The sequence below is a fragment of the Hylobates moloch genome, unplaced genomic scaffold (assembly GCF_009828535.3).
Source record: "Hylobates moloch isolate HMO894 unplaced genomic scaffold, HMol_V3 SCAFFOLD_19, whole genome shotgun sequence".
Classification (NCBI taxonomy): Eukaryota; Metazoa; Chordata; class Mammalia; order Primates; family Hylobatidae; genus Hylobates; species Hylobates moloch.
In genome coordinates, this window is record NW_026652294.1 from 26,973,044 (window position 1) to 26,991,716 (window position 18,673).

An 18,673-nucleotide genomic window follows, 5' to 3' on the forward strand; every position below is an offset into this window, starting at 1 on the left:
GCTTGCTTTCTTGCACACTTATCTGGGGTGTGTGCGGCTGACAGAGCAGGGGGACTAGAGCCCCCAGCAGCCCCCTGCGTGCCCGTGCATGGGTTAAAGGGGAAGTAAAGGCATCAGGGAATAGAATACAGGCTCCTGCACTGTATTTTGTGCCAGGAGTATAAATAATTAAATGTGGTTGATAATTCAGAAATAATTTCAAAATTGTCTCCCTTACTAAATGGGGCTGTTTGTGTTTCCACTAACAATACCAAGTGCTCCCATTCTGAGGGTCGACTCTGGGCCGTCGGGACCTCAGACCTCACCTGTGTATCATTTAATCCTCACCTTGCTAGGTGAGTGGTGCCATCCTCATTTTGCAGGTGTGCAGACTGGAGCTCAGAGAGGCTAGGGGACCTGCCTGGGGCTGCACAGCCAGACTTGGAGCCCAGTCTCTGAATCCAGAACTCAGGTAGAAGGAGGAGTGCCACATAGTAAGTGTGGGACACACACTAGAACGTGGCCTGGAGCAGGCACTGTGTCGGTTTTTCATTCTCAAAACAGCTTAAGTTCTTCCTTTGCTTAAAATCCTTCAGGCCGTGCAGCAATTCATTCCAGGTGCACAGGCGGCTCCCATGCAGCTGCCATCCCAACTCTCCTACTGCTGCCCCGGGCACTGTCCAGTCTGACCCCTGCCCTCCCCGAGCCAGCCTGGCCCTGCCACACCCCAGGCCTGGCCCATGCCATTCCTTCCACCTGGAGGCAAGGGGGCTGGGGAGAGGGATGACTGGGACTGGCCCTCCTTAGAGAATGGTCGGCGTGGGAAGTGGGGGAAAAATATCTACCAACTATTTTTACAGCCAGTGATTTAGAGGAGGCCAGAGAGCCATGCGGGTAGTGTACTGGGGCCACTGGGGAGCATGGGGCCACTGGGGAGCGTGGGCCGGCCATGGGCACCCTCAGCAAACCCTGGGGGGCGGACCCAGCTTCACTCCAAGTGTGAAAACTCTCAGGGGTGGCTTCCTCGTCCTCAGCTGCTTGCCTGGGTGCCCAGGGAAGGTTGGCCAGGAAGGCTCTGAGTGGCTGTGAATGCAGAGATGCTGGGAACGGGGGCATTCATGTTTCACTCGCTGACCTTTTTCATGGAAAATTCTGCCCCCGGCTTGTCCCCCTGCACTGAATGGGGCCTCGGGACACAGGCGAGATGCCAGGTGGGATGGGCAGGTTGCAAGTCTGGAAAGTTTCCTTACCCCAGCCTGGGCCAGTCCGCTGCAGGGAGGGCACTTATGGAAGAAGAGTTTAGCCCTGCAGACAAGAAGCCTCCTCCTCATTCCCCAGGGACCGTGGACAAGGGCCTGCAGTCTCAGGCCAGAGGCCAGCAGAGGTCCAGGAGCTTCCTGAGATGCATCCTGGAGCAGGCTTTGAGCTGGCCCCGTGTACAAGGAGGGGCTGCTGCCAGGTAGCAGGACGACCCCAAGGGAGTAGGGCTGCCTCCAGGAGGAGGTGGCTGCGGTGGGGGTGAGGGGCAGGTGAGGACACTCCAGCCCCTTCAACCACTGCCAGGTGACAGATGAGAGCAGAAGTGGACAGAAGGCAAGTCGCTGGCTGCGGTGTTAGCCAGGTACCAGGCCAGCCCCGCAGCCCTGGGGTGCCTGAGTCTGCAAATTCCTAGCTGTGAGACTCAGGTGAGTTTCTTAACTGTGTCTCAGTTTCCTCCTCTGTCAAATGGGAGGGATAACAGTCCCCATCCATCTCACAGCTGCTAGGAGGGGCCATCCTGTGGCGTCCACGGCATGGGCCGCTGGCCTGCAGTGACAGCCCTCATTATTAACCCTTGAAGCTTGAGACTGCAAGCTCATTACTGACCTCATTCACTGGACACACAATCTCTGACCCCCAGGATCCAGCCTCCTCCGGGAGATCAGGGACCAGCTTCATCTATGGGGCCCCAAGCCCGAGACCAGCAATTTTGAAGCTACTGGGTATCCACGTCAGCCACTGTACCCACCACCGATGGGTCCATGCCCAGATCAGCCCTTCCCTGTGACCCAGCAATCTCTCTCCTGTACCCAGGATAAACCCGCGCATGTGATCACCCAAGGATACGCACATGGGTCTATACCACAAATGGGAAACAATCCAGGCATCTGTCAACAGGAGGATAGATAAATAAAGTGTGGTCCATTCATGCAGCGTGACTACACGGCGAGGAAACTGCTGACACGCGTCAACACGGATGGGCCTCACAGACATCCTTGTGCGTGAAAGAAGCCAGGAAAGAGGATGTGTGGATTCCACCACTTCTAAGAATCTCCAGCCAGGCGCAGTGGCTCACGCCTGTAATCCCAGCACTTTGGGAGGCTGAGGTGGGTGGGTCACCTAAGGTCTGGAGTTTGAGACCCGCCTAGCCAACATGGTGAAACCCTGTCTCTACTAAAAATAGAAGAATTAGCCAGGCATGGTGGTGCATGCCTGTGATCTCAGCTACTTGGGAGGCTGAGGCAGGAGAATTGCTTGAACCAGGAGGCAAAAGTTGCAGTGAGCCGAGATCACGCCACTGCACTCCAGCCTGCATGAGGGAGCGAGACTCCGTCTCAAAAAAAAAAAAAAACACACTTCAAAATTCAAATGCCAACATTAAAAATCACGCCCGTGTGCTTTGTATGTGCCCGGCCCGCATGGGGGGGTGCTAGCCTTTCCTGCACACATGCTCCATGGGGCCAATGGGCTGCGCCAGCCACCGACCTAAGGCAGAGCTGGGCTGAGCCAGAATGCCCTGCCAGGGCTACTCTGCCCCAGCCTGTGCCCATCAGCCAGCCCGTCCCCACCAGGCCCTCAGCCTCTGTGGACCCTGAATGCCGGCAACAGCCCACCGCAGCAGCTCCCAGGCAGTGAGAAGGTTAAGTGCAGGAGACCTCAGGGAGTTGTGGGGGCTCACAGCCCTTGGTGGAGTGTCCTCCTGCTCTTCCCGTGCCCAGCCTGGCACTCAGGCAGTGGACAGAGTCACCCACATAGCCACCATCCTTCCTCTCAAAGGAGCAGGGCCCATCAGCAGTGATGCGGAGGCCAGGAAGGAACAGAGTTGTGGGACGTGGCCCCTCTGGCTAAGACCCTCCTCTGGGTGACACCATCTCTGCCAAGGCCCAGCCTGGTGGCTCCCTCCTCCAACATTCTCAGGAGCTTTGGGGTGACCTGTCATCTCACTCTTGGGTACCCTGAGCCCAGGTGGCAGGGAGTGGGCAGCATCTCACCTGCGACCAGAATTAGAGCCGCCCTGTCCTCTCCCCGACACCCCTGCTGTGCTCAGGAGTTTCTCCCGCTTCAAAGCCTCCCCCAGCAGGTAGGAGTCTGACCTAAATCCCTCATGCTGTCAGGGTCTTCAGTGGTTGAGGCAGAGTGGACACCCACTGCGTGCCTGACTAGCCTCAGAGTCCCCTCAGGGTTGCTATTTCAAAGCTCGGGAGGCCAAGGGCTAGAATGGTGACAATAATCATGATTACTCTTCCCTCAGAACAGGAATCGGAGGTCCAGAAAGGTTCAGCAGCCTGCCTGGTAGCTCAGGAAGGCAGGGAGCGAGCAGGGCTGGAACCCACCCCCGCCGTCCTGGGGCTGGCCAGTGCCCTGTCATCAACCCTGCCCCTGGGACATGCCCCACTCCTGACCCTCAAAGACAGCGGGGGCAGAATGGGCAGAGTGTGGCCACTTGTCCTCCTGGAGAGCCACCCTCCCATGTAAGTCCCTAGAGGCAGGAGGCTGCATCTGGGGCCAGGCTGTATGGGGTGGGCCTTTCCCAAGGAGCTCTTGGAGAAGGAAGCCCCCGACGTGCACCAAGCTGCAAGGAGTCTCTCAGGCTCCAGACTGAGTCACGGGCCCTCCCCAAACAGTTCCGAGCCCCCATAGCTGGGTCCAGGATGGCAGAACCCTGTCTTACTCCCCACGATATGCTGGGCCTGGTGCAAGGCCAGGCGTGGCAGAGCCTCAGCTGTCACCGCAGAATGAGTGAATGAATGGTGGGTGACGAGTGGCTGACAGACACATGTGGGAGACATTCTTCCCCGACACAGGCCCCTGCCTGTGCAGGCAGCAGGATGGGGCAGCTGGGACACCCTCAGCGGGGCTGGGGCTGCGGGCTGGACACGGGGTGGGCAGCAACGCGGCCGTGGGGTGTCCCTTTGTCACTCAGACTGTGTTACAGGTCAGTCAAAACCAGCTTGCATCCCCACTTCACACAGGGTTGAGAAAATGCCCACGACCCACGTCACGGCCCTGCGTTTAAAAGTGGGGGACCGGGTGGTGAGGATTATGAGGGTGAAACCACCCAGAGTCACCATCGAGAGGGCACAGCTCCCCGCCAGCAACAGGACAAGCTGTGTCTTTCTGGTGATGAAGCCTGGGAGAAATCGGTTGTGCTATGACACAGATGTGGGCTCATGTCCCGAGGAGGCCTGGGAGCCAGGCACCTCCACCTCAGTATCCCGTTTCTCCTCCAAATTCCCAAAAACCGACCCCACAAACCACAGCTCAGCTCTGTTTTGCCAGTGGGGGTGCAAATGGCCCCACAGCAGCAGAGACTCCTCCCACCGGGCTGGACCCCCGCTCTCCCGCCTCGCTCTGGACTGGACACCGGCTCCCAACACAGCACCCAAAAGCAGCCCTAGTGCTGCCCAGCCCACCCAGTTCAGGGTGGAAGTAGCCCCCTACCCTGCCACTGAAAGCATTCCCCAGAAGGACCGGGGCCGCTCTCCGTGGGGGAGACATGAGATCTGACTTCTTCCTGGAACCCAGCTGGAGCCCGCCCGGGCCTCAGCATCCCACCAGAACCCCTAGAGCCACAGGAGCCAGAGGCGGGAACCCTGGGGCCGTCTGCCCTCCCCCGCAGACAACATGGACCTCTATCAGAAAGCTCATCAGAGGTCAGAAAGGCTTTCCCCAGCATGCCCCGCTCTGCCCCCAGGACACCCAGCATCCTGCCCCCCCAACCCGCCATCCTGCCCCTGGCATGGGCCCATGCCCCACCCTGACACCAGCAGGATCATGGCCTCGAGGGGCCCAGGCCTGCCCCCTCAGCCCTCACTCTTGCCCACACCCGTTCCTCCTTCCTAGCATGCTGGCCCGCTCCCGACCTCTGAGCTCTCCCCTGCAGAGACTCCTTCTTGGGGCAGTATTCCCACCCACCAGCCCCCTCTGGGAGCGCCCAGACTCTGTGCTTGACCTCTCAGGCTGTCCTAAAGCCACTGTGTCAGCGGCAGACTCCCCAGGGCAGGGGTCCCCAGCATTGCCCAGCACCTGGCCAGGCCCTAAGCTCACCTTGGTCATGAGCCACCCCACCCCCCGCCCCAGCTAAGGGAGCATGGGCAGCCCCCTCCCCAGCTCTCTGGGTGGCAGGGACAGCCTGGCTGAGCCTGGGCCTGATCTCTGGCCTCCCTCTCGGCCCCTGGCCCTGGCTGCCGGGCTGCCCCGGGCTCCTGCGGCCCAAACTGTTGGCCCGGGGCGCTTTGTAATTCTTCCTTCTCAGGCATCTTCTGGCAAAAATATTTGAAGAATGTTCCAATTATCTGTGATCAGCCAGGGAGGCGGGCCTGGGTCCACCCATCCAGGAAGTAAGTCAGCAGATACCCGGGAGGACAGCGCCTGGCCCCCGTGCCCACCCAGGGCCGAGTCCTCGCCAGCCTCTTCCTCGGGTGGGCAGGGGGTTGGCCCGGAACTTTCCATCTATATAGGGGCTCTTCTATGGCCTTGGAGCCCAGCAGGGTTCCTTGGGGCTGAGTATGGGGCAGGGGCTGGTGGCGGCCTCAGTGTTCCTGCCTGTCAAATGGGGATAAGAATGTGGGCCAGGTCTGGGGTCATTCAGCAGACCCCATGAGCCACAGGCTGCAGACTGGCCAGATACCCCTACTCACCCAGAACAGAGCTCTACCTGCACCTGCCCCATAACGCCTGACCCCCACAGCAGCTCTGGCGCTGCCCTCAGAGGAGGCGGGAAGGGACGCATTGCAGCCCAGAGCTGGACACGCCGGTGAGAAGGAACCAGAGAGAATGAATAGGACAGGTCTGGGCTCAACAGCTGGTGCCCCGTCCTTTCTCAGGGCCCAGCTCCGTGGGGTGGGGGGGGTGGGTTGGGCCAGAAGTTTCGCCCGGCCACCCCAAGGCTGTTCTGAGTCTCAGTTTTCCCATCTGAGAGCAGGGAACAATCACCTCTCCTTTGGCAAGTGGCAGGTGAGGCCCGGGAGGGATCTTGCACCTGTCGGGGAGAGACAGGCCCAAAGCGCTCCCCTTTCCAAGCAGGGTTCATGGTGTGTGGGGTCCTGGAACCGTTTCCCACCCTGTCCCACCCTCTCCCCACTCTGGTTCCCCTGCTGGTCCTTGCCAGCTTGACCTTACAGATGAGGAAACTGAGACTCAGAGAGAACAGCCAGAAGAGAGCAGTGTGGGTGGGGGCCGGGGCAGTGTGTCCTCAGAGGAGGCACAGGGAGCTGGGCGGGTGGGGGGTGGGCAAAGAAGGGGCTGGGGAGAGCAGAGGGCTGACACCCCCGGGGCCCAGCTCAGGAATGAGGCCATCCCTCTGCCCCTCCCTGCCCCTCCCGGCCTCAGTTTCCCAACTGTGTAGTGAGGGGCTGAGGTGACAATCTGGGTACCTGCAGCTGTGTCCTAAAGAGGTTCGCTTGCTTGCTTGGGTTTGGGGTCCTGTGTTCCAGTTCTGCTCAGCCGCTGGCTCTCGCTGGCCTCCCTGAGCCTCAGCTTGCCCGTCTGTCCAATGGGGAGAACCGGCCTGCTGGGGGGTGGGGCATCCTACAGGCTGCACTCCACCACAGTCCCTCCTGCCACTCTTTCCACACCACTGCTCTGCTCAGCTCTCGGCTCGCAGTGTTCCCAGGGAAGGGAGCAGAGCGTCCGCTTGCTCCCTCACGCCCCCGGCGGGCGGCTGCCCTCCCACCCTCCCCACATAGCTGGCATTCCTGGCCTGGCAGCCTGGGACCCCACCCTGGAGAAGAACCAGAATGCCTGGGAAAAAGCTGGTGAAGAGCTGGGGGCCCCAGGCAGGGCTGAGGCTGCTGCAGGTGGATGAGCCACAGCCATGGGGTCCATTGCACCCCTGGCCAACACAAGGAGCCCGCAGCTAATGAGGTCAAGGGCAGACACTCCCAGCCACCGTATCTGCTAAGTCTGTTAAATGAGAGCCTCACCCACTCACTGTGACCCCCAAACCTCAGGACACTGACCTCTGACTTCAGAACCTTCCAGATCTCCACCGGCACCCAGGGCCCATCACGATGCACCAGGTGCTGGCCACACTGGACTAGCTCCTCCCCCTCCAGGGGCAGGTACCTTGCCCCCTCCAGCAGCCAGGCAAGATTCCAGAGCCAGCTTGGTGCCTCCTCCTCCAAGAAGTCCACCAGGGTCTCTCTCAGTTCTCCCCTCTCCACTCCCTGCAGGATCACATCTGTGCTGGGCTCCTGAGAAAGCTGTTGGGACTGAAATTCAGCTATGCCCTTCCCTAGGTCTTACCCTGGCCCTTCTCTTTGCTTCCCACAGTACAGATGGGAACAGCAACACCCAGAGATGCCACAGCACCTGAGACCACACAGCTAGCTGAGACCCTAGCAAGGATGGGACTCCCAGTCCTGGCCCTGGCCCTGATGCCACAGATCTGTTGGAAGCAGGGGCGCCTTGCAGGCCTGGGTGACCAGGATGCCAACCTGAAACCTCAGGACAGATGGGTGGGTGGACAGACAGGTGGAACACGTTGGAGGGAGCTAGCAGGCCCCATTGGCCCATGGCCAGGATGGGAGTCGGGACACTTTGTGGCTGGGCCAGCGCCTCGGCCTTCCTGGCTGCTCTGGACTTGGCTGAGTGGCAGGTCTGGGGGCCGAGCTATCACCTCTCTGCGGACTGCAAGACAGGGCTGAGCTCCCGGCCCTGGGACTCAGCCTTAGGCCATAGTCCTGAAGGGTCCTCCTTCCAGGAACAGATGGGAGCCACGCCCAGTCCATGCCTGGGCCACACAGCGTCTCAGACAGAGTGTGAGCCAGATCCAGGCCAGCCCCACGTAGGTCATCTGCATTCTCCAAAGCAGGGGACCCATTCTGGGTCAGAAGTCCCCTATGCATAATTCTACATCCCCCTCACCTTTCAAGCAGCCCACTTTTCTGGAATGCTCCCTCCAAGAATTCTTAAGCCACCACCGCCTCCTAGCCAACTGCTCAGCTTGGATGCCTTGTGGCCCAGAGTGCCCACTTCCCCAAGGGCAGCCTCCTCCACCTCTCATCAGCCTGGCTGAGTGAGTACTTATGGAGCCTTCAGAACTCCAGGGGCCTTGACTGAACTGGCCCGAGGTCCTGAGTGCCGTCCTTGCCTTCCCCACAGCGAGCCCCCAGTTGGAGTTCATCATTCCCATTTTACAGAGGCGGCTTAGAGAGGAGCGGCATCTCGGGCCAGGCCACACAGCAACGTGGCAGTGATTTGGTATCAGAGACAACAGCAGGACCAGACCCTGTGGCTTTTCCCCCACCTTTGGGCTCTGCCTCTTCCCACCCTCTCGTCCTCCCTGCCACAGGAATCTCCCCCTTGGAAGGCGGTAAGGGGAAGCTGAGCTGGGCTCTGGGCTCACAGTCAGAGCTGACTGCAAAGCCTGGCTCTCCCCAGCCTCTGAAGGTAGGGGACCAGCCCCAGCCACCCCTCCAAGGCTGCTCCGAAGCAGGGGACTCCCGCAACAGAGGGAGGCATCACACCGCACACCCTGCCAGGCTCCTAAAGATGCCAGAAGGAAATACAAGAGCACGATGGGGCGCCAGGTGACCCCCCGCACCTCCAGGAGCTGCAGCCTGGAGGGGAGCCCCCAGGCCACACGCTGGGGAGGCAGGTTCTGAGAGAGAGCAGGTGCGGCCCATGTGCAGTCTGCAGCCCTCAGCCCAGTGCCCCTCCCCAGGTGCAGTTCCACAGCAGCCCAGCCTGGCCACTTCGGGGACTGTGTCCCGCAGGTCCCCAGGCCCCGCATCCCTGTGTACTCTGGACTACTGCAGACATGGAGTGACTAGAGCCCGGAGCCACTGACTCCCTAATCCAGTGCTCTCTCCACGACACCAGCCTGCCTGGCGATCCTGGGCCTGTCACCCCCAGGAACACTCCCTGAACACCCTGAGGCTCAGAAAGGTGTGCCCGACATGCGATTCCATCCCCAGGGCAGCGCCACCAAGGCGGGTGACAACCTTGCTGGAGCAGTGATGGGGCCCAGCAAGCGCTTCAGCCCACAGGAGTGTGGCCCCTGAAGGCCAGAGCCCTCTCCAGGCTGAGGGGAGCCGTGGGGCACACAGGAGGAACCCCGGGCAATGGAGATGGCAGAGTGATGAATCTGCCTTCCTAGTGGGGGTGTCAGCCGCACCTGGAAATTCCCAACACTTCCCCGCCAGCGGTGACGTCACCCTGGGAAGACCTGAGTCAGGGGACCCCGGAAGTCATCCAGCCCCCGGCCACCCACTCCCTCTTCCCACCTGTGCCACTAGGGGCCAAGCACACCTGGGGCCACCACCGGCTCTGCCACTCCTGGGCAGTGGGCCCTGACCTGGGAGTTCACTGGGCCCCAGACCCACAAGTGGTCATCAGACTGACAGATTTGCTGGGTACCGACTGAGTGAGGGCCTGGTACTGCCCTGAGCGCTGGGGAGGAGGCAGGCAACCCTGCAACCCCAGACCTGGCCAAGCACACTCCCTTGGCACCCCTGCCACCAGATGGTCCTACAGACTCAGCCATCTCCTCTCAGCCCCAGAGTGGCCCGGGCCCTGAATCTGCAGCTGGTGGGCAGGACCAGCCTCCTCCATGCTTCCCCATCCTCCACCTCATTGCCCAAAAGGGTCTTTCTAGAGCTCTGCCGAAGCCACTCCACCCTGCCCTGGGATCCCCAGACCCGAGATCACTGCCTCTGGCCCCGCACCCACCTCACCTTCCCCTGCTCCAGCCTACTCGAACCTGCTGCTCCCCACTCCTGATGCCGCCACATCCTCTTCACACCTCCAGGCCTTTGCCCACATCTGTCCCTTTCCGAGGAACCCACCTTCCTTCCCTCCAGCAGGTCCTTCAGGGCCGAGGTCAGAGGCTGCCTCCCTAGAGAGGTCTTCCCTGGGCCACCCTCATCACAGACGGCTTAGAGCTCCTGCTGTGGGTCCCACAGGGCTTTGTGTAAACGACGCTGGAAGGGAGGGCGGTAGGGGCTTTCCTTCCCAGTCACACCTGCACACCTGGCCAGCCCTGATCACCCACCCATGAGGGCTGCCATCACGCTGTGGGCATGAAGGGAAAGTTCAGGGTGGTGGTGGGGCCAGCAGGAAGGGGAGGAGGGAGCAAGAGGACCTGGGGGAGCATCCAGACCCACCACCCAGATAGGGAAACTGAGGCCCAGAGAAGGGGAGGGATACCCTCAAGGTTGCCACAAGCCCACAGCTGAGCCAGGAAGAGGACCTGGGCATCCAGAACCACACACATGCTGACCCAACAAAGCTGGCCAGGCTGCTCTCAGAGCTCCTGGGTCAGGGGCGAAAGCAGGACAAGGCCCAGAACAGAAGGCCTCTGGGCTTCCCATACCCACAGGACAGCTGCACCTCTGGTTCCAAAGCTAACCTTGGAGGCAGCCCCTGCAACCTTGAGACCCTCGCTCAGGGCCCCGGGGACTCTTGGTCAACACACGGTGCTAAGCAACTGGAGGCGTTGGTTTCTGCCTAGAGAGGACAGGCAGGAAATGGGACAGGCAACAGGGCCCACCCAAGGCTGGAAACCCGCCTTAGTAAGACACCGTGACAAGTGGCATGGACCCGACAGCCAGGAGTCCCTGGGCTCAAATCTGGGCTCAGCTGCTTGACCTGGGCGAGTGACTCTGCACCCTGACCTCGTCTTCCTCACTCCACCACCTACCAAGGCAGACGGGCCTCTCCTAGCTCCCCTTCTCTGGCAGCCCGAGGGGGACACAGATTCCAAAGCAGACCTGGGCACTGTGCACACGTCAGTCCCGCCAGGGAGGGCCTTCTGGGGGAAACTGAGTCCTCCAGAAGTGGGAATGCCTCATCCTGTGTCCCCCAGGCGGGGGTCTGCAGGGCAGGTGGTACATTCCCATGGAAGGGGCTTTGCCATCTGTCTCACCACTTGGGACTGCGCAGTTCTCAGTCTCAGCTCTGGACGCCTCCTCACCCTCGCCACACCAATACCCACTGCGCAGGGGCCAGCTGAGGCACCGCCAGTCCTTGTGCCCGGGCTCCCTCCGGCCTGGCCCATTCAGAGCTCCAACAGGGCACGGAAAGGTTGGAGCAGGGATCACAGTGCGGGAGGGCTCCAGAAAGCGATGGAGGCCCGCAGGGATCATGGGATGGGACTCCAGGGGATGCTCACTCGGGCTCTTCTCCGTTGCTGCTGACACCCAGCAAGCTGCTCGTTGGGTGGGGTGGCTTCCTCCCAGGCCCAGCTCCGGGCACCTGCAGGCTTCACACTCTAAAGCTGCAAAGGCTGCTTGGGGGAGCAGGACATTAGTGTCTTCTGCACACAGCCTCAGACCCAGCCTCATGGCAGCCCCAGCACCTCAGCTGCCACCTGCTCCAGCCTGGGGATGGAGGAAGTGTCGATGGCCCTGTGCCAAGTCTCACCTGCCACTCTACCACTGAGACTATGGGATGGCCTCTGGAAAGGCCAAACACTCCACCCGCTGCTTGCACAGAGAACCTGTGAGCACCGCTTCTCTGCCCAGGCAGGGAGCCTCCCCAGCATCCCCGGCCTTCACTTCTGCATCTGCTTGTATGCCTCCGGGGCTGGGGAACTCGCTGCCTCTCTGCCAACAGCGGAGCTGACCCAAGCGTCAGGACCCACACTCAGAGGACGAGAACGCCCTAGGTGAGGGGCAGGGATGGGGGAGGGGCCCCAGGCAGGCTGAGCGGGAAGACAAGGAAAGGGGGAGGGAGCGCACCTGTACCCACCCCCACCCTGCCGGCCAGCCTGAGGTGAGGCCCCCAGCCCCGCGCCAGGGACGGAGGACAAACGGTGGTTTTGTCCTTGGCCAGCGGGCGGCCCGCACCACACAATGACCCTTTCATCAGGCTGAAGGAGCCCTGGGCCGGGGTTTCATCTGACAAGGGAGGGCGCCCGGCCTCCTGTCCCTTTGGGAGGGGAGCTAAGCCCCATCTGAGCCGGACCCAAGGCTGTGTAGGGCGGCAGCCTTAGGAGCCTGTACTGCCTCTCCATCTGCCCGGGATGATGGGGAGCAGTGTGAGCCGTGAGGGCTTGGGCTCCCACTGCATGTGGGTCCTAGCTCCGGGGGCTCCGCACCCTGGCCCCGGGCCGATGGCCTAGACACCCACAACCAAGCCCTCTACCTCATCCAACACTGCCATGACACACCCAGGGTCTGTCAGGGTCCTCTGAGAACACAGCCTTGGTCCACACCCAAGCAGGGGCCCTGGGCTCCCCACAGGCACCCACCTGCCCTGCAAGGGTGACTCAAGGCTCCGGGGATGTGGTGGGTGGGAGGAGAAGGGGTGGCAGTGTGACTTGCTCGGCCATTGTCCACTGTGTCCGCAGAGGAGCCCAGGGAAGTGTGTGAATGAGGGAACAATAATGTGCCGTTGTGCCTCAAAAATCACCAACTTCATGATCATCACTTCGCCTCCCATCAGCACCTCCAACTGCTGGCTGGAGCCTGAGGCCCTGGGAGACCCCGATTCCACTCCCCGTGGGACTGCATAGGGGGAACTTCCCTTCAGGGGCAGCGCTGGCACTGGGTGAGGAGCTGGAAGTGGGAGGGCTGAACCCCTGGGATCCAAGGTGACCTTGGGAAATAGCCTCTTCTCTGGATCCTGGCATCCCATCGGCCCACCTCAGCAAGATGCTCTGAGGCTCCCTGGAGGGGAACCCCTGGTGAATGTGTTTGACAGTATTGTTCCCTCTTCTAGGGGTCTCTTTCATGTGCCTGTTTAGTCTGGCCAACTCCTATCCATCCTTCAAAACCCTGTCTGAGAGTCATCTCCTCTGGGAAGCCCTCTGAGATGCCCTAGGGGGTCCATCACTCCTTCCTGAATGAACACAGCCACTAGGCCTCCCTCTGTGCTGCCTGTGGCCAACCTCCCTGTTCCTGATAGCTGAGAATGGCCTGTCTCCCACACACCGACCGCACCAGGCATCGAGCTAGAGCTTCCCACAGCCACCCGGTGAGGTTTGTGCTCCCATGATCTGCACTGGAGAGGGAAGAGCTGGGCCTAGGGACACAGCCAGGCAGTGAGGGCCCTGTGGAGTCAGGATGAGGACCCAGATCTGAGTCACTATCATGCCCCTTGGCCTCACGGGAAACCATGTTAGAAAATGGCGCATTATCCTACAGGCCTCAGTGCACAACCGAGGAGCCCAGTGCCACCCCAGGACCTCCTGTCCTCCCTCTGCACACAGACAGTACAGGATGCACATTCTCCCCTTTAGTCAATGGTTGATGGGTCTTGTCCACATGGTGATGAGTTCTGGGGAGTTTCCTGTGATTAGAGAGGTTCCACTTGTCCACCTCCAGTGGGGGGTCCCCAGCTGAGATCTCATCAGATTTCCCAGCTTGAACCGCACATGCACACCCTCTATGGAACGTTCTACACTTTCAAGTCCCAACTACACATGGCCTGGTCTGAGCCTTGGGGGAGGGATCACCATCCCAAAGGACCCATGAGGAGACTGAGGCCCAGAGAGGCTCATGCACCTGCTCAGGGCACACAGCAGAGCCCCTCCCAGACTTGGATCCACACAGACCCTCCAGGCTGGGAGGTGTCCCTCCCCCAAGGGCAATCTGAACATGCCTGAGCCACGGGGCGCATCCTGTCCCCACACAGGCCATGGTGCCATGGGAGTGGGCCTGGTTCATCTCCTCCCCCTCGAGGGTCATGGCCACAGCACTTCTGGGACTGTGGCTGGCACCGCTGACAAAGCCACAGCGGTGGAGCCGGGAAGAGGCCTGGCCTGGCAGGGCAGTGGTAAGCGCCCCCCCCACCCTGCCACAGCCAGGTGGTCGGTGAGTAACCGCCCCGTCACCCATGACTCACTTGGCTCCCCAGAGCGGGCGGTCACCATGAGAGGCTCCTACCGGAAGACCTGGGGGGTTCGTCAGAGCCAACCCCCACATCTGGGAGGAAGGCTGAGACCGGAAGAGACCTGCCTGGGATAGAAGCTTAGCCTGGTCCTGGTCAAGGCCTCAGCCAGGCCCCCATTCCAGCTGACCGAGCACCACAAGCCTTCCTCTTGGCCTGCGGTCCCCTACCTGCCCTCCCTTGGGCCCTTACTGACCCCCGCTGGCCCTGGGAGCTCCTGCACTGACAACAGAGCTCTGCACAGAGAAGGCGAGGGCTGGCCAGAGCCGCCTAGCATGGCTGCAAGTCAGCATGTAGCAGGGGCGCAGGGCGCTTCCAGGCCAACACACCCGTCCAACCTGATCAGTGGCAGGGGCCCAGGCATGCGTCTGGGATTCGGTGTGCACAGACCACAGCCCAGGACAGGGAGCTAGGGGAGCAGTCCAGATGAAATGGGGAGGATCAGCTGTCGGCCAGTGTCTGGGATCCCAGCAATGGGATCTGGAAAGTTCCTGAAAGTTCTCTGGAGCAGAATGAAGCCTCCACCCAGCGACCCTCCTAGCCCAGGCATCCTCAGATCCAAAGGCCAACGCCATCGAGTGTGACTGCAGTGCTGAGGGTGGGCTGACACTCACCCCCACCTCTCACAGCTCTCCAAGCACTTGCTGCTGGCTGCCTCCCCCAAGTGCAGCCATTGGGTCGGAGACACTGGAACCAAGGTCTTCTCACTTTGCATGCTTTCATTCAAATGGAATTGTACAGGCCCTACTCCCACCTATGGTCAGCCTTGCGCCCACCAAACAAACGGGGCAAGGGAAATCTGAGACCCGCCCCCCTCACTCCGGGAACGTGTCTGGGTTGGTCTGTGCTTGGGGAAGGCTGGCGTCAGCGTTTTCCTCCCTGTGGGGCAGGAGCTGCTGAGGGCAAGTCAGGGATGCAGTCTGCCTTCCTGTCCCCGACGACCCAGGCCGGACCCCAGCACTGGCCCAGGGATGTCTGGAAAAGCTGTTTCCTTAGGAGAATTTCTGCCAACACAGCTGGCGGTGCACACTCCAGGAGCAAGCCTGGCGGGTGTAGTCACTGCAGGCCCGGATGAGGGGCCAGCCCTGAGGTAAACCTGGGGTCTGCAGAGGTACACTGGGCACCACCTTGCCCCAGAGGCCCCTCACTGCTGCCTTGGCATCAACTCCCACCAGGCTTCTGGGGCCCCTGCGCACCTCCCTCTCTCCGACCCTTACCCCAACCCCCTCTTCCCTCGCCCCCACCTCCGCAGGACTCCTGGTCTCCCACCCCGGACACCTCTCCATGAACACGGAACCTCAGCCAGTCGGCTCCAAAACTGATTTCCCAAGCACCGGAGCTGCCAATTCCCTCTAGCAAGGCCTAAGGCTGAAATGCCAGGACTCTGGGGAGGGGGAGGCTTCCTGGCCTCCAACCGCCAGACGCTGAAATTCCAAGGTCCCCTGGTTGATCCAGTTCCTGGGAAGGACACCAGAAGCAGGACCCAGGGACCCTGGTACTTTATTAGCCTGGATCCCCACTGCTCAGGCGGTCCTCACCCGCATGCGCCCTGCTACCCCGCCCCCATCAGGCGATGCCTCCGCAGCCGGGGCTGCCCGCCGGGCCTGGAGCGCTCTCTGTGCCCGGACCTTGTAATTATGTCCCACAGCCCGGGAAACCGCGGGCCTCGCAGCATCTGGCTGCGGTTGCGAACTTTTGTTTCAAGATGCGCGACTATTTATAGAAGGAAAACTGGTAGGATAGTAATTTCCTAGGAGCAAGAGGAGAAATTGGCTGCGTCTTTATTAAATGGGGGTGGGGGCGCGGCGATGTATTAGGACTGCGACTGCATGGGGGGAGGGGGTGGCGCAGGGAGCGGGAAGGCAGCGGCTGCCCCCTCTGGCCGCGTCAGGCGACCCCGGACGTGGCCCGCGTGTAAAGGAGGGGGAGGGGGAAGGGAAGAGGAGGGGAGGGAGAGCAGGCTCTGAGGTTTAATCAGTAGCATCCAGCTTAAATTCCCCCAAACGGCGGTTCCATAAATCAAACTTCTTTTTAAGTCAGAGGCCAGAGCATATGCGTCCCATTAGGAATCCGGCGAAGCCACCACTGCGCGCCCCCTGGGCTCACTGGGCTGGACTCGGCCCTGCCTGGAGCTTCTCAGAGCCCCATGGGCTCTGCCCTTCCGGACGCACACACGCGCGCCCACGCTCCGCGCTCTCCCTCGGCTGAGACACCTGGGCGAACGCGGCCGCCAGCGCGCAACGCGCGTCCTCCTCGCCCCCAGGTGAGGACTCGGCAGGGGCAGGGATCAGGCCACCCAGCGCGGCAGGAAGGCGTGAGAAGCCGCAGCGACTTCAGGGTACAGTCCGGGCGCTGTCCGGTGAAGCGCGGTGTGCACGTGCGTGCCAGTGTTTGCACGAGGGAGCGTGTGTGTGCGTGCGGCTCTCCCAAGTGGGGCATGGTCTTGCGCGCCGCGTGGGTTAATATGGGGAGGGGTCCCCCGCTGGTCCAGGACTCTGCTGGGACGCGCAGGGAATCTCGGCGCCGCTCGCTTGCCCGCGGGCCCTCGCGCTGGGCGTGCACAGCCTGCTCTACTCCGGCAGTCGAGCCGCTCTCGGGCCATCCTTTCTTTGACCCCAGAGCCAGGACTTCTCACTGCCGTAGCTGCCCGCCAAGTGCTCCACCTCGGCAGCTTAGGCTGGCGAGGCGACCTAAAGTCCCCCCGCTCCCGCGTGCGACAGTCACCCGGTGCCCCGCCCAGGGGCCTCGCTGCCGCGTTCCCTGCCCGCCCGGTTCCAGCGCTGGAGGCCCGGGGGGAGCCCACCCGCCCACCCCGCACGCCGCCCGCGGCACTCACAGGTAGCTGCCGCTGGACAGGAGGAGAAAGATCTGCGGGCAATAGACGGAGACGAGCGCGCTGCGCGGCGACAGTAGGAGCATGGTGGGCCGGCGCGCCTGGCGGGGCTGAGCAGGCTCCGCGGGCCAGGCGCCTGGGCCAGCTGAGGCCGGGGTCCCCGCAGAGCTCCCCGATGCAGGGCGGCGGCGCTGGGCGCTAGGGGCCGGGTCTCGTGGGCCCGGGCACAGTTGTCGCCCGCGCCCCGCCGCTAGGGCCGCGCATGGCGCTGGGTCTGGGGCAGCGGCGGCAGCTGGGGCTGGAGCGCGGGGCGGGGACCCGGCTGGGGGCAGCGGGGGCGCCTTGGCTGCGGTCTGGACCTCCGTCCGTCTGTCGGTGCGAACCGGCTCTGTCGCTCGCTCTGGCTCACTTCTCCAAGTCTCCCGAGGCGCGCAGCTGCCATTGGACGGGCCGCCCCTACATCCGCCTCCTCCCCCGGCGGGTTTTTTTAAAGGGGAGGCTGACCGGAGCGTGCGGTGGGAGCCGCCTCCAGGGCTTGCCCAAGTTGCCTTGGCTGGGACACCCGTACCCCCACAAAGCTCTGGCCTGGCTCCGGAAGGTGCACGTGGGGGCGGCTCCGCGGGGGAACTGCGCGGAGGCGTGTGCTCCTCTTGGGGGCTGTGCTCGGCAACGTATGCGCGTGTGTGCATGCATGTGCCTACATGTGCCTGTGTGTGCCTGCGGGAGCGTGGGCAGTCTGTGAGGACAGGTGTGTGTGCACAGATGCACTGAGTGTCCTGAGCCTCTGCCCCCTTGTTCCCTGGGTTTAGTGAGGCTGGCTGTGGGTCGCACACAGGCACTACCGTGGCTAACCAGGCCCAGCCTTGTGCTGGTGCTGAGCCTGCACGACCCTGTCTTGCTCCATCCAAAAAGGGCCCTGGGTGACAAACTGTGACTCCCTGAAGCCATCAGGTTTTCAAATTGCCCCAAATCCCAGGTGCATCTGTTCTTAGGGCCCTGACCCCTAAGGGGATTGTGAGGGCTGAGTTCTGGGTCCAGCTGGCACTGGAGTCCTCCAGGGGTTGTACATGTGAGTGGCGCCAGGCTTAGGGGCACATGTGTATGATGGCTGCACTTGCCCAGGTGGCCCCCCTGTGTAATTAAACACAGGCAGCATGCAGGGGAGTGATCACGTAATATCCTATCCATGCATACAACCTCTGATCTTTGGTCAGAACTTTATGACCCTGAAAATCCCAACTCCTGGGATGCAGACGCCCTGGAATACACCATCTGGAGGAGTCCCCAGGGTGTCAGCCTCAGTGACATCATAGTCATTAACAATAAGAAAGAGTCTCCTGGTATCTACAGGTGTTCATTGGGACACATATCTCCACCACCCACAGGGCAAAGGCCCCCAGGACTAACACGGGCAGCACGCAGTGAAGGGGGTGTTGTGACCCCATTTTTTGGATGAAGAAAGGGAGGCTGAGAGGTTAAAGGGCTCACTCAAGGCCACAGGCTAGGAGTGACAGGAGGACAGAACAGACAGCCCATTGGTCCCAGACTCCCCAACCTCCTCCTTAATGCAATGGGCTTCCAGGTCATTTAACCCCTGAGGACACACCTGGGCCAAGCTTCCCCCTTCTACGGCTGCGTGTAGCCAAGATGGCTTGCGAAGAAAGCAGGGCCCTTCTCTCCAGTCCTGGCGGGCAGGGGCTGAGCCTCGAGGGAGGGATTGGCTCTCCTTCCCTTAGCAGATCCCAGGGTAGATCTCTGGCTTTCCTG

General features: G+C 61.7%; 1 protein-coding gene across 1 annotated transcript in view; it reads right to left on the minus strand.

Moving 5' to 3' along the window:
- The window catches only part of WNT7B (Wnt family member 7B), a 50,758-nt gene extending 33,683 nt beyond the window's left edge, over window positions 1–17,075 (minus strand). Inside the window, exon 1 of the mRNA XM_032139169.2 lies at window positions 16,910–17,075. Within this exon, the coding sequence (XP_031995060.1) occupies window positions 16,910–16,992 (83 nt within the window). The 5' untranslated portion in view covers window positions 16,993–17,075. The remainder of the gene's footprint in view (window positions 1–16,909) is intronic.
- Between the last annotated feature and the right edge of the window lie 1,598 nt (window positions 17,076–18,673).